The sequence below is a fragment of the Sus scrofa genome, chromosome 1 (genome assembly GCF_054392235.1).
Source record: "Sus scrofa isolate SSC_HxYL_T2T_F1_AM1 chromosome 1, Sscrofa_HxYL_maternal_Yorkshire_Landrace_v2.0, whole genome shotgun sequence".
Taxonomy (NCBI): Eukaryota; Metazoa; Chordata; class Mammalia; order Artiodactyla; family Suidae; genus Sus; species Sus scrofa.
In genome coordinates, this window is record NC_139383.1 from 288,420,543 (window position 1) to 288,435,011 (window position 14,469).

The window sequence follows — 14,469 nt, forward strand, 5'->3', positions numbered from 1 at the left end:
CAGGCTGGCCTGGGGCTGGGGTTCCTCCCGCAGAGTGACTGCGGCCCCATCCCAGCTGCTTCAGAGAACCCTACCCATCCACCCCCGCCCCCCATGGGCTGAGATGCTCAGCCTGGGGACTGAGTCTGGGTCCAAACGGCCTCTCTCATGTGACAGCAGGTGGGGACAGGGGAGCTGGAGCAAGGGCACCTTTGCGGCTCAGGGTTCCCCAGGGGCCAGCCTCTCTGAGGACCCCAAGCCACACCCTCCTTCCCGCATCAGCCGCCAGCCCTACAGCTGCTCCTCACCACTGCCCCCCGGAGCTCAGCAAAGCCTGCCCTCCACCCCCAGCCTCACCCCCTTCCTGCTGGGCCCCACCTCCGGGCCCATAGCACCTACGCGTCCCCTGGGGGTCTGGTTCCTCCTCCAGAGCCCGGCTGGGCCGCCAAGCCCAGGAAACGTCCTTGGCCTCCCGGCAGGTGCCACCCTCCCGCCCTCCACCTGCTCCGTCCAGAGGCCCTTCCCACCCGGGCCACAGGTGTCTTTGCAAGGAACTTGCACGTTCCCACAAAGCCGCCCGGTGACGGTGAGCCCCCAGGCCAGGAGAGAGCGCCCACCTGGAGCAGCCCGGTCTGGGCCCGAGGCTCCTGCTGCGAGAGGGCGGTGGACCTCTGCATGGACAGGGCGTCCTTCTGATGCTGCAGGAGCAGCTTCCTCTCCTGGTGCGCGAGCAGGTGCTGCTTCCGCAGGCGTCGGATCTCCCTCTGAACCGGCCAGAGGAGAGGACCTCAGGGAGGCCCCAGCCCGGCACACGATGAATGGGGGGTGTTTAGGAGGAGCCGGCTCGGGGGCCGAGCAGGGACCCTCCCTCGGCCCCCCAGATGCCCTGCCCTGCTCAACCTCTCTGCCAGGAGGCCCCCACGCACTTTAACACCCTTGGCTTTGGCTGACAGGAGGCTCCAGCAGGAGGGAAGGTGGGGTGCCAGTTTCCCAGGCGCCCCCAGGCGAGGCTGGCCCAGGCTGGCTACACCCCTGCCATCCACACACGTCCTCCTTCTCTCCGGGTTCTGGGCTCTGTCCATTTGTGAAACTGTCCCCAACTGTCCTCTGTTCCCTACTGCGTCTCTGATGGCACGCCCTCGGCAGAGCCACCAGGTCAGGAGTGCACCCCGGGGGAGTGGCTGCCTGTACAGCTCAGGGGGGGACTGAGGCTCACAGGGCTGGGTCCCTCCCCCGTAGTCACAGGCCAGACCCCAACTCCACCCATGTCTCCACGCCCAACACGGGGTCCCAGGTTCACCACTTCGGGCCATTTGGTAACTGGGGCCTTGGGAGCCCTCCTCCTGGCTCTGTGGCTGGCATGTGCCCTGCAGACCGTGTCTGGGCCTCCTCCTGCTGCCCCTCTGCTTGGAGTGCCCCACGCCCGCCACCCACCCCTGGTCCACACAGGCTCCCCAGGATGGAGGTCAGGAGCCTCGGCTCGCTTCGAACCCCAAGCCCACCACCACCCTCACCTGCCAGCTGGGCGAGCCCCCGCCTCTGCCCCCAGTCCCTTCATCTGTATAAAGAGCATCGCCACAGCACGACCCCCCGCAGTCGGGCGACCAAAATGAAAGGGCCCCAGCGAAATGGCCCCACCCCATTTTCCAGACGAGGGAGCTGGGCTCCAAGCAGCTGGGAGCCCCGCTGCGGCCGTGTCCATGCAGCTTGCTGAGTGCTGGCTGTGCTAAGCCCTCCTGCAGCCCCACAAGACACACACCGCTGCAGAACGAGGCTCCCAGGGACCCAGCCACTGTGCAGAGGCCACGGGAGTCGCGGGGACAGGGCCGCACTCCGCCCAGGCCACGCTGCCCCTCCAGCGCGGGACGCTGCCTGAGCGGCCCTGGCGGGGGCTGAACACCCAAGAACCGTCCAGCTGTGGAGCGGGACGCTCAGGTCCCCAGCCCCGGAAGGGCAGCAGGACCCCCCGGGGTCGGCCCAGGGGAGCCGGTCCTTACCTGCTCCTGCTCGAGGTTGCTCAGGGCCTGGTGCTGCCTTCCTGCCAAGGCCAGCAGCACTGTGTAGCTGCCGTTGCCACTCAGACACCTGGGAGAGGAGATGAGCTGACGGCCAGCCTTGGGTCCAGCAGGTGGCTGTGCAAAACCACAGGCATGCATGGCCAGCCTGGCCATCCGGGTGGGCCTGGCGTGTCCCCCTCCCACAGCAGGGCACGGGAGGGGCGGCCCTGCGTGGGTGGCAGGGAGCCCCGGGTGGTGTGACGGCTGCCACCTCTGGGCCTGAGAGGGAGGGAGCATGGCACCTCCCACCCTGGGCCCCAGCCCAGCCGGAAGGTGCTATGGGATGGGAGTTCTCATGGCATAGAGACCCACAGCCTGGCAGGTGCCATCCTGGCATGGTCAGAAACGGCCAGGGCCCTTTGCCGGAAGGATCTTTTTGGAGACGAACACGGGGATATCAAGCTTAAAAAACGCATTCTCAGTGACAGCCGCTCCACTGCCAGGGCTTGGCGTCAAGGCAGGTGCCTGGGGGGTGTCTGTGTCTCAAGACCCAGAGCTGGTGACACCTGGAGGTGGAGCTACGGGCGCTGGCTGACGGGATGGTGCGGTCTCTGCGCCGGGTGCCCTGGCTGTCGTGATGCTTACACGGGGATACAGAAAGGTCTTCCCCACTTTTAAACAAAAGCTCAGGTTACAAACAGCATGTGCAATCTGTTCCCAAGGCTGGTTAAGCAGCCACGTGTGTACTGTCCCCAACAAGAGCGGTCAAGACAGCCTAGGAGATGGGCAGAGATAATTTCGGAGAGGCGGGACTATGGGTGGGGTTTTGTTTTTGTTTTGCTTTTTTTAGGGCTGCACCCACGGCTTATGGAAGTTCCCAGGCGAGGGGTTAAACCAGAGCTGCAACTCCCGGCCTACGCCACAGGCGCAGCAACGTGGGATCTGTGCCACGGCTGCGACCTACACCACAGCTCCCTGCACCCCACTGAGCCGCCCACTGCGTGAGGCCGGGGATCGAAGCCGCATCCTCATGGATACTAGTCGGATGCCTTTCTGCAGAGCCACAGCGGGAGCTCCTGGGCTTTGCTTTGTTTAATGGGTCCTTTGCTTCGGGATGCTTCAGGTCTCATCGCCCTTTCCCGAAACGCCCATCACTATTTGGGTCAGCGCGCGGGCGCAGCACGGCGGCCGGGGCCGGGGCCGCGGCGCGTGGACGCTCACCCTCGCCGCCGCTGCTCCAGCCAGGCCAGCTCCGCGCGCGCCTTCTCCTCCAGAGCCTTCTCGCGCAGGCGCAGCAGCGCGGCCCGGTGCTGCGCGCGCAGCTCCTCGTCCCGCAGGCTCTGCTCGAGCAGCTGGAGCGCGAAGCGGCCGAAGGCTCCGGGGGCCGGGCCCCGGGGCCCCTTCTGGCGCCCCTGCGGCGGGGTAGACCGATGGGATGGGGCCCGCTGAGCTTCGAGGCCCCTCGGGGGCCAGTCTCGCCAAGTGGGAGCAGCACCCAGCCCAAGGAAGAGGCTGCCGCCTCCAGGGAGCCTTCCCAGACCGGCGGCCCCCTTCTTCCCCCATGGTACCCCCTTTCCAGCTATTGGCTGAAGGCAAGGCGGGGTCCTCACCCCCTTGGCCCGGTCCCAAGCCAGGCCCTCGTTTGTGCTCTAGAGGGTTCAGGAAAGGTGGAGCCGCCTCCCCAAAATGTGCAACCAGCACTGATGGGACCAGCCCCGCCTGAAACACGGGTTGAAATGCCTGTGGTCCCCTGCCACCCCAGGCATGAGGAAGGGGCTTGAGCAGATGGCCATCCCTCAGCCCAGGACCTGCAGCGGAGGGTCCCTGGTGCAGGCGCTAGGAGAGGAGGGCCTCGCCCTGATGGCCCCAGGCAGCAGCGGGAAGACGGGGTCTCATACCCACTGCCAGCGCCTCCCCCGCCCCCCGTTTGCATGTCCCTCCCCGGGGACCTCTCCTGTACCTGGAGGTTGGGGTTATCCCAAGGGTAGAGCCGAGCCGGCGGCCACTGGGAGGGGCTCTGGTCTGGTCTCCCCTCCTGCACAGGCTCTGAGGACAGGAAGCAGGCATGCTGGGTCACCTAGGGGTTCCGGGTGCCTTTTTTACAGGAGGACCTCATAAAGCGAGGATGTCTGGGCAGTTTAATGGCCCCCACCCCCACGCAGCTTCACACCAGATCTTCATGAGGCTGTGAAAGGGAGCAGGACGTTATGGGCCAACCTCCCACAGTGTCCTTGGCCTGCCTTTTGTCTGTAGAAAAACTTTTGCCAGAGAATAAATTTAATCAGAGGAGTGAGAAAAACACAGAGGCAAAGGCACACAAACAAGACCAAATAATAATAGTGTCATCATTAAACAAAGTCAGTGACTACACGTCCACCTCGAGGACGACACGTGCGATTCTGAGCCAGGTCCTGCGCGCTGTCTCGTAGATACTGAAGCCCCCGCCAAGGGGAAGAGGTTAACTACGAGGCGCCCAGACTGCAGCCATGACATCAGCTGCCACGATGCTGAGAACTGTCCTCAGGGAAATGGGAACAAAGGGACCTTGGAACTGAAGATGAACGGTGCTTAAGGCAACTAGGACGGCGCTGGTCGGACCTCCACATGACGACGAACTCCGAGGCAGGTACCGGAGCAGATGGCGCTCTTGTGCTCACAGCCCCTCCCTCTGTCTACACAACCCCGAAACACCCCTCTTTAAAACCTCTCCTCCCCCCTCCGCTCCACTGCAGGGAGTTGGCCTTTGGACGTGAGTCCGCCTGCTCCCCAGGCTCCAGCCCCTGGAAGGAAGCAACCTTCCCTTTCTACCAACGCGCGCCTCTCGGGTACTGACTTCGGGGCAGCAAGCAGTACAAACCTGGACTTGGTAACAAAGGAATTTGTCTCCCGCAGACCAGTGCTTCCAGACATGTTAGGGAGGGGACTTCGGGCAGGAGGAAATGATGCCAGAGGGAGGGCTCTGGGTGAACACCAGGAGCGCGGAGCACCAGAAATGGAGGGAAAAAAGTTGTTTTTTTGCTTTTTAGGGCCACACCCACGGCCTATGGAGCGTCCCAGGCTAGGGGTCCAGTTGGAGCTACAGCTGCCAGGCTACCCCGCAGCCACAGCCACGCAGGATTCGAGCCATGTCTGTGACCTGCACCACGGCTCACAACAATGCCAGATCCTTAACCCACTGAAGGAGGCCAGGGATCGAACCGCAGCCTCATGGTTCCTAGTCAGACTCATTTCCACTGCGCCATGATGGGAACTCCCAGAAATGAGAAAATTTATACACGTGTGTACATTTTTATGTACATAAACATATAAACATATGCATATACACACGTGTGTGCATATACATACATAAGCTTTAAACGATTGCGGAGTATTTAAAACAGGAACAACGTTTTATGGGTTTATAAAGTCAAATGCCTGAACGAAAGAGCCTCACGTCCAGAAAAGGAGGCACGGAGGGCCTCCCCCGCCAGGGAAGCTGGAGGAACGTCGCGTGAAGCTAGACCACAGGTGCCACTGCAAACCCTGACGCGCCCACGACATAAGTGTTCATGAGCCAACAACAGAGAAAAAACGGAATCATAAAAAAATACTTGTCTCATCCAAAGAGAAGGCAGAAAAAGAGAAAAGAAAACAAGCGCAGTTTAGATCAAAGAAAATAGCAAAGATGAGAGACTCGAAACCTAACAAGGCTGATGATCGTGTGAAATGGAAACAGCCACGCGCTCCGCCCTCAGGGCGGCGATGGGCAGCGCGGTGAGCGACGTGCAGCCCAGGAAGCGCGCTGGCACCACGGAAACACGCCCCAGTTAAAAGGGCAGGCCTAACGCTGGTTGGGGACGAGCCCGGGGAGCTGGACCCGTTTCAGACAACGCCGCCGGGGTCAGGGCACGGCGTGTCGCTCAGCACAGAGAGGGTCCTTCCGTGAGAACAGAATTTTAAAGGAGTCGCTTCGCCAAAACCCCACGATCCCCCGAAACACCAACATGCCCACTACCGGCGTTGCTTCTCTGGCGCACGAGGAACGTCCGCCAAACTAGACCCACGTCTCAGCGTATTCAGGCTCTTGTGACCATGAGGAACTTCAACTGGAAGTTGATCACGGGAGCAGAGCCTCACGGCCAAGTGCCATGCCCGCCTGGGAGCTCCCATGTTGGCCGCCACCAGCTCAGCCAGGGCTCAGAGGCTTTGCTCCACTGACCGCTCATGAAAAGGCCCCTGATGCTCACACAGGACACAGTTAGGGGGCTGGGCTGGCCAGCGCTTGAGACGCTTCAGGGAAAACCACTCAGACAGATGGAGGGGGCCCAGGAGAGGGTGGGGTCCCCTGTCCCCGAGGGGGCAGAGACGGGCTGTAACCAGGGCTTCAGGGAGACACCCATGGCCACCCTGTAGGTCGGCCCAGAGCAAGGCCAGCAGGGCAGACAGACCTGGGCAACCCGCCCACACTCCCCCTTCCTCGGCCACGGCCTCTGCTGTTGGGCTGTTTCAGCAGGTGTCAACCGAAAGCTTTCTTGCTGTAATGCAGGCCCACTGCCCCCAGGTCTGTGCGGGTGGGGACAGTGGCCTGTGTGTCCGCTTACTGGTTCCCTGGATCCCCGCTGCCCCTACAGCAGGAGGCAGTGGTGCCTGATGGCCAGTCCCGCGGTTCAGGCAGCAGACACACCGCATGGCTGTGGGCGAGGGTCCGGGCCTCTCTGTTGGGGACCTGACTCAGCCGCCCACTCGGGGCCCACGTGGGGAGCGGGTTCTGTTGGCTGCTGAGGCGCTGGTGCCGAGGACACTGACCTGCCCTGGCCGACGCGTCCGTCCTACTCTTCCGTCCTTCCTGGGGGCTCAGGGAGGGCACAGCAGCGTCGCTGGGCAGGAGCGGGTGTGACCTGCCAGGTAAGAAAGCACTGCAGCTTCAGCTCCAGACCAGCTGCCCATCTGAGACCCTCACTGCCCTGCAACTGGGAGGGGCCGCACCTGGGTCTGGCTGTCACCGTGTCCCGAGAGGCCATCAGCTCTGCATCCACACGCACCTGCGGCCACTCTGGCTCTGAGGCTGTTCCGGGTCTGGCCCGGGTGGGGTGTTTCTCCATCAGCCGCTGCAAGGACAGAAAGCCAGTGCCTCGTGGAGGGGAGCCAGGAGCTGCCCCATCCCCAGGCAGGTGGGGCCCAGGGAGGGGCCCAGGGCCAGATGCACCTCCACCCTCAGGGGCCTCTCTGTCCAGCCTCCACGGGATGGGGTGTAGCAGCCCCTCCCCGCCCCCCAGAGAGGGGGGGTCCCTTGGCAGGGTCGGGGTTGGGTGGCTGGGGCCCACCAGGGGGAGCACAGCCAGGGCTGGAGCAGCGTGGGGGGGTGGGGGGTGGGGGCAGCTGCATATACACCTGGGACAGAACCTGCACCCCAGCTTGGGGCACAGTCTTCAGCAGGTGTGACGCCAGAACAGACAAGGGGGACAAAGGGATCCGGGGCCGGGCGTGGGTGCTGGTGTGCACAGTACCCTCCCGGGAAGTCTCCCTAAAAGTCCTGTGTATGAGGGCACCCCATCATCGCCCCGGACCAAGGACCCAGAGAAGGAAGAGTCTCTTCCGAGAAGGTTCGTGACATGCAGCCTACCGCAGGCATCAGCCTCCGGTCCCCACCCGGGCTGGGCACCATCCCCGCCGGGCGCTGCTGGGCCGCCCCAACCCATGCACACAACCCATCCCAAGGGGCTAAAGGATGCTTTAGCCGGAGGCTGGGCAGAGGGGCTTGGAGACACGGCCCCTCCCCCGGCGGCAGAGCCCCGGGGCCACAAGAACCCTCACACGTCGGCTCCTGAGTTCAGTGCAAAGCCCGCAGCTCACGCGAGTTCACAAGCCTGGACAAGGCCAGGCATGAGGCCCAGGCTGTCATCTGTCACCAGGGAACAAAAGCCTGCATCTGCTTTCAGCGGGTATCCTCGTGTGGCTATCCAGCCTCGCTCCGCTCCCTCGGCACAGGCAGCGTCTGCTCCCCGCAGCCTGACCTCTGCTGTGCCAGTGCCTCCCCACCCAGCCTTTAGACGGACCCTGGGCTGGGGCCGGGCAGGAGGGGCCGTGCTGCCCCTTGGTAGGGAGTGGGCATGCCTGTGGCAGCCCCGGCAGGGTCGGCCCGCTGACCTCCAGCCGATGTTGGAAGAGCAGCTCCCCCAGGGCCTTCTGCGTCTCCCAGACCTCCAGCTCCGCCTGCTGCCGCAGAAGGGCCAGCTCCCGCTCCTGCTTCTGCTGGTCCAGCTGCAGGGAGGGCCCAGCCTCAGGACTCCCCGGGCCCCAGCCACTGCCCCCCACGATCGCCAGCAAGCCCTCGGCCCGAGAGGGCAGGCAGGGTCCCCTCCAGGGACAGGACCCTCTCCGGAGGGCCCCCTCGAAGGACCCCTCCCTCCAGCCCACCAGCCTCCGAGTCAGGGCCGGTCCCAGGGCCTTCTCCCCACCCCAGGCCCTGCCCTTCCCCTCACCAGGCTCGGGGCTGAAGTTCAGCCGGCCCCAACCCTACAATTCCCTGCTCGGGGCCCCTTCTGCTCAGCCTCGGGGACAATGGCTGCTCCCAGCCCCAAAGAGAAGAGGTCCAAGGTGACACACCTTCAGCGACTCAAGGAAGCTCAGGGACTTCTGCTGGATGTTGGACAGCGGACCTGCAGAAACCACGAGAAGGGCCAGCTGAGTGGCCTCCGCTGGCTCGGCCTCGGCCCTCGGCCTGTAGGGAAACACGCTGAGCACCCAGGGAGGGCGGGCAGGGGCCGGGGCCCGGGGCCCGGGGACGGAGCGGCCTGCTCGGTGCTCGCCCCCCCCTCCCTCTGCCTGGCGGGACCAGTGAGAGCCGCGGCGGGGGGCCTGCGGGACGGCGGCTCCCTCCCAGGTCTGCGGACGCCTGTGTCTCTGACGGGCTCCTTGGTGCTGCTGGCGGGTGAAGGGAGAGGTTAACGCTCTCCCGACCGCCCTCCTTCCCGGAACAGAGCGGCTCCTCTTCCTGCCTTAGAGCAGCCGAATCGCTGAGAACAGCAGCCCAACCTGCTCTGGGCGTTTCCACGGCTGTGAGGGGGCTGAAGCCCCCAGCCCAGGAGAGGGGCAGGGGCTCTGGCCACCTCACAGGCTGAGCACTCGGGGTGAGGCCAGGCGTGCTCCCTCCTGCCCCAGCTGACTGCCACCTCGGGAAATGACAACGGGGCAGAACTGCTGCAAAGTGTCTGTTCTGAGCCCAAGTTCCCTCAAGAGGGAAAACCCCCCCTTGCTTTTGTGTGTGGCCCTCGAAAGAGGCGGAGCCTGAGAGGGGCCGGGTCCCCCACCGAGTTCCCACTGACCCGCCTCCAGGGGCCCAGGAGCTTCAGAGACCTGAAGCCCTCAGCCCTGCAGCTGGAAGATGGGAGTCCCTGGGCATCTGCGGCCAGGCCAGCATCCCCAACAGGTCACCAGGGAACACGGGCTGCGTGTCCCTGAGCTCTGAGCTGTGACCCCGGAGAAGCCAGCTGTCCCCAAGACGGTGTGGCCGTAGCTGGCCAAGCAGCTGGCAGTCACCTTGTTGAGTGGGGGTGGCACCAGCCTTGTTCCCCAACTCCTGGCAACAACTGGGAGGAGCCCCGAGAATCCGGCACGTCCTGCCACCCAAAGCGCCTGGCGGTCGCGCGGGTCCAACGAGATGACATACTCAGGACTGGGGTGGGGGGGCCAGAATTTGGAACGCTTCCCTGCCCGAAGAAAGTTCTATTGGGCAGCAACGATCTAGATGTTTATTTAGGCTGGAGAGTTCCACTGGACAGCGCTGGTCTGGATGTCTGTTTAGAAAGTTCTATTGGACAGCACTGCCTGCAGTGGCCAAAGCTGGGGTCGGACCGACCTGGAGCTGGATGGGACCCCGCTCTGCCGTTTCCTGGCGGCAGGCGACAGATGACAGGCACCCTCTGAGCTCTGGGCTCCTCCTCCGTCAACAGAGGGGCCTGAGGGTGGGACCTGCCCCCAGCTAAGGTGAGATCCAGGCGACCACCGTGTGTGACAGGAGGGCCTGGCCCCAGGGCACTGCGCCCGCCGGGCTTCCTCCTCACTTTCCACAAATGTTCCCCAGCACCTCAGGCCCCGCAGGTGCTGTTCCAGCAGCCAGAGCTGTGACGAGAGCCCGAACCCTCGGGTTCCCACGGCCCACGAGACCAATGGCCACACACGAGTTTCACTCCCACCAAGCCGGCTGCGGCGGCGTGAGCAGCGGGACCCGACCCCGCCTGTGTTATCTGGGAGGCTGCCTGGAGGTGGCGTCTGACAGGAGCCGAGCGCAGATGCTCTGGGCTGTGCTCGCTGCCTGGTCTCTGGCTCCCCGAGACTCTGCTCTCAGCCACGCCCGGCAGGAGCAGCTCAGCGTCCGGGTGACGCTGCAGGGCTGTCTGCAGCCTCAGGATGGAGAGATCCTGGCAGAGAATTTCAGTTCACAGGGGCACCGAGACGTGGCCCTGGTCCAAGGGGGGGGTGAGGGCAGCTGGGGGCTCCACCCCTCCACGCAGGAGGGACTGAGGACCTGGAGGGAGCCCCCCCCCGCCCCGCCAGAGAGACAGCCTGGAGGCAGAGCTGGGAGAGAAGTCGGCTTTTCTGGAAGGCCCCGCACCTGGCCTGCGGGGGTTGGTGGGCGCTGCGGGCCTGGCCAACAGCTTCATCCACACCAGACCTCAGAGATTCCAGGGGGACGTCCCCACGGGAGGGGCAGGGCTGGGGAGTGGGATCTGCCCCCAGCTCTTTTCCCTGAAGGCACGGCAGGGGTAGGGCCCACGGTGGGCTGGGGTCTGGCTCCTCGGACCAGGCCCCTCCTTTCTTGGGAGGCCCAGCCCTTTGCCCAGCCGAGAGGCACCCTCGGGGAAGGGGCAGCTCTGCATGAAGGGACCGCCGACCTCAGCCTGGGCCCAGGCTGCTCACTCCAGGGAGGAGACGGCGGGGAAGCTGACACCTGCTGCCTGATCTGTGGCCCAGTCCAGGGACACTGTCCTTTCGACAGTGACTGACGGCATCCCCTTTAGGGTGCTGAGGTGCCCTCTCCGCCCTCCCCATGGGATTCAGGCAGGGCTGCCTTTCCCCGAGACACTGCATCAGCCCTGCCACCCCCAGGCATGGCCCACAGGGGGGCTGTGCGTCCCTGGGAGACAGGGCCCCCTGGCCTTGCTGACCAGCAGCACTGAAAGCTAAGGGCCTGCAGCGGTGCCCTTGGCCCACCCACCCTCTGTCCTAAACACCTGAGTCCAGCACCATCCCATGTGGCAGACACAGTGTTGCTGATGGTCAAGGGGGGCCAGGGCTCCCCCAGCTTCCCCAGCTTTCTGAATACACGGCCGTGCCCAGGTTCCCGGTTCCTACGCACCCAGAAGGTTGGGGGGGGCGGTGCAGAGAGCTGGTATCCGAGTCTAAGCCGCTGTCCCAGCCCAGCCCGGGGCGCCCCCGGCAGCTCACTGCCCCTCTCTGGGCCACACTGGCGGGGAGCTGGGAACTCGTGATGGCATGTCCGCCCCTCATACACTTACTGTCTGGGACCTGACACGCTGTGAGGTCACTTCTGTGTCCTCTGACCGTCCATCTGCCCCCACCCCCCCACCCCAAAGCAGACGCCTTAAGCACAGGGTCTGGTCCCCAGGCAGGGCCAGGCTCAGCAGGTGCTCAGTGCGTCTGTGCTGAATGAGCAGAGAATGATGGGAGACCAGCGGGCAGCCAAGGCCCTGGGAGGCTGGAGAGGCAGTCACGTCGGGGTCTCCAGCAGCTCCCGCCCAGCCAGGAGAGCCTCCTAGAGGGAGGGGCCAGGCGGATGGCAGAGACTGACTAAGGTGGGGGGGCACAGAACCCCGCCTCAAAGGGCCCGAGGCCCCCTTCATCACCCGCACACACACGCGCGCGTCCAGCAGCTCACACGTGCCCCCCTGCCCCAGTGGGCTGGCGGAGGGCTGGTCTGCAGGAATGTTCTGGCAGCCCCTTGAGGGCTTCGGCCCCAGCCCTTGTCTTGTGTGGGGGCAGGTGTCTGTGGGGAGTCCCTGGGGAGGCTACCTGGCCAGGAGGGCTCTGCCACACCCCTGCTGCCCTTAGGGGAGCAGCTTGGAGCCCGGGGCTGAAACTGCCGTCCCGCCAAGCACCAGGGAAACTCAGGCTGCTAACTGCCCCCGGGCCTCTCCCAGGCCTCGCTGCCCACCTGTGAGATGGGCGCGCCACCAGGCACCCAGGGAGGCATGGGTTTTATCTGGGGCCGCTCCTGGGGGGCGGGCAGGGGCTGGGGGTTCGCTCTGCATGCACCTGCAGGGCCCGCTTCTCCCGCAGAGAGATGTGAGTGTGGCTTCTTCCCGTTCTGAAAGCGTTTGAAGGACATCAATGGAAAAACAGGATTAAATAGTGACAGCGTGTTCCAGGCCTTCCAGAGGGGCGCTCAGCTCCCCGCGCTGGGCCAGGGCCCTGCAGCCACCCCCTCCCTGAGCCCCCGCTGGGCAGAGCCTCCCACGGTCCCTGCGGCTGCTGCGGGGATGGAGGCCCTGAACCCAGGAGGGCGCCGGGCGGGGCGCCCCACACCCTGAGCTGCACCTGCCCTGTGGCCCTGGGCACCTCTCCTCCGTTCTAACGTGGGACAGAGACCCTCGGCAGCAAAAGGGAAGGCAGAGGGCTGAGCCCCCAGACACCCTGGGGAAGCGTAGCTCAGAGCCGCCCGGAGCAGAAACAAGCCACTGACCCTCGTGGGGCAAACACCGGTCGCGACAGGTGCGGCGAGAGCACGGAGCAGGCCCCGGAAGCCTCCAAAAAACTTTAATACTGATGCGTGGATTCTCTCCACGTCGAGAAGGATCCTCCACCGGCAGAAGCTCGAGGAGCGTCAGGCAGTGGAGGGGGTCCCCAGCGGACTTCCCCAGCCACCCGACCAGCCAGCCCAGGGTCTGTCCACAGGCTCGCCCTTACCGCAGCTCCGGGGGGTCCAGGGCGTGACCAGGCCGGCCCCTCTGGCCGACCGCATCTCCTCCCGCCGCAGGGAGCCACAGCGGGTGTCTGGTGTGGCTGGCGCCCCGAGTGAGCTGGGAACACAAACACGTGTGAGCAGCGAAGCTCCGAGAGGCAGGCGACAAGTGGGGCCGAGGGTCGGGGAGCGGGAATCCGGGCGCTGCAGCCCAGAGCGTCTCTCCGAACCCAGTCTCAGACTCAGGGTCCAGGGAGACCCAAGGGTGGAGGGGGTATGGGGCCTGTGTCCAGAGGGCTGGGGGGGCGGCGGGGGAGTGGGCGGGGCCTGTAGATGGTGACACCCGCAGGCTGTACTGCTCAGGGCAGGCTCTGCCTCCACCGTCACCATCGGGCACTGGGGCCAGCCAGGGTCAGTGTGCCCTCCGCCCGGAAGCCCTCGCCTGCCCTGCCTCTGCTCCTGCAAAGCGCCACTCTGGCAGTGCCAGGCATGGCACACCCTTGCTCTCTGTCCCCCCTGCCACCTGCTAAGGGGACTGTCCACCAGGCCCGGTGTGGGGCAGGGCCCACACCCTAGCTCTAACCCTCACCACCAGCTTCTCAGGGCCAGCACGGCCACCCTGTCCACACAGGGGCCTGAGCCGGGTGACCAAGGAGGCGTGGCTCAAACCGGCCCCACTGGACTCAGAAACCTGCCCTCTGTCCGAGTGAGCTCGGCTCCCACCCGAGACTGGCCAGCACCTCTGCCCACAGGATGAGGAGGGAGCGTGGCGGTGGGCCCCTCCCGAGGAGCAGCCCAGGATGGGGGGCAGAGCCTGAACACAGGCAGGCAGCAGCTGCCCAGATGGGGGCTCTGGGGCACGATGGGCATGCCAGCGGGTGCGTGATGAGCTCCTTCACGCGGTGTGCACAGTCCGCCTCGCTTATGATTCACCAGCCCACGTGGCTGTCCTTCCTGGAACCCAGTGACCGAGGACCCCCCGAGTGACTAAAGAGGCCACCACGCCTGCGAGCCGTGGAGACGGGTCCTGCACCAGCCCGTGGGGCCCACGGCCACAGGTGTTGGCTGAGCACCTGCTGGCTCTCCAGGGGCCGAGCGGGAAGGCGTGGGGGACCCTCTGCCTGGCCCCTGACCCCGCCGCTCATGGTCCTGCAGGGGATGTGTGTGAAAGACTGTTCTAGAAAAAGGGAGCAGCTCTGGGGCCGACAGAAAGATGCTGAGGAGGTGACAGGCGGTGCTGGGCCCATCCTGGGGTGACCCAGGGATCTGGGGCAGAGCTCTGACCCCGGGCATGGAGGTCAGGGGAGGTTCCCAGGGGCAGCGGTGGGCAGGGGCCGCTCCGGGGATGCCTGGGCACAGAGGGAGAATTCCCCCAGACTCTCTCGCTCCTCCTTCCCAACCCAGAGCTTGGGTGCTGCCGTCCCCGCCTCGGATTAACAAAGTTATCCAGGGCTGACTCGAGGGACGAGCCGGCGGTGGGTCTCGGGGCTGCGGCCGGCCAACCACTGGTCTAAACTTTCCAGGGCAGTGGTTCTCGCCCCTCAGTGGCAGAATCAGCGGATCCCTGGCCCACGGCCAGCGTATCAGATTCAG

At 65.0% G+C, this 14,469-nt stretch overlaps 1 protein-coding gene across 32 annotated transcripts in view; it reads right to left on the reverse strand.

The window, feature by feature from the left end:
• CCDC187 (coiled-coil domain containing 187) overlaps window positions 1-14,469 on the reverse strand; it is a 48,405-nt gene that overhangs the window by 12,346 nt on the left and 21,590 nt on the right. For 13 of the 32 annotated variants that reach the window (XM_021081066.2, XM_021081064.2, XM_021081063.2 and 10 more), the window contains 10 exons: window positions 12,882-12,994; window positions 12,130-12,282; window positions 8,562-8,614; window positions 8,103-8,216; window positions 6,942-7,063; window positions 6,762-6,853; window positions 3,937-4,022; window positions 3,198-3,388; window positions 1,977-2,064; window positions 597-743 (listed from right to left, as the gene is read on the reverse strand). In XM_021081066.2, the coding sequence (XP_020936725.2) occupies window positions 597-743; window positions 1,977-2,064; window positions 3,198-3,388; window positions 3,937-4,022; window positions 6,762-6,853; window positions 6,942-7,063; window positions 8,103-8,216; window positions 8,562-8,614; window positions 12,130-12,282; window positions 12,882-12,994 (1,159 nt within the window). Of the gene's footprint in view, window positions 1-596; window positions 744-1,976; window positions 2,065-3,197; window positions 3,389-3,936; window positions 4,054-4,235; window positions 6,854-6,941; window positions 7,064-8,102; window positions 8,217-8,561; window positions 8,615-12,129; window positions 12,283-12,881; window positions 12,995-14,469 lie in introns of those variants that run through there. The other 19 variants (XM_085019921.1, XM_085019900.1, XM_085019881.1 and 16 more) reach the window with 7 other exon arrangements.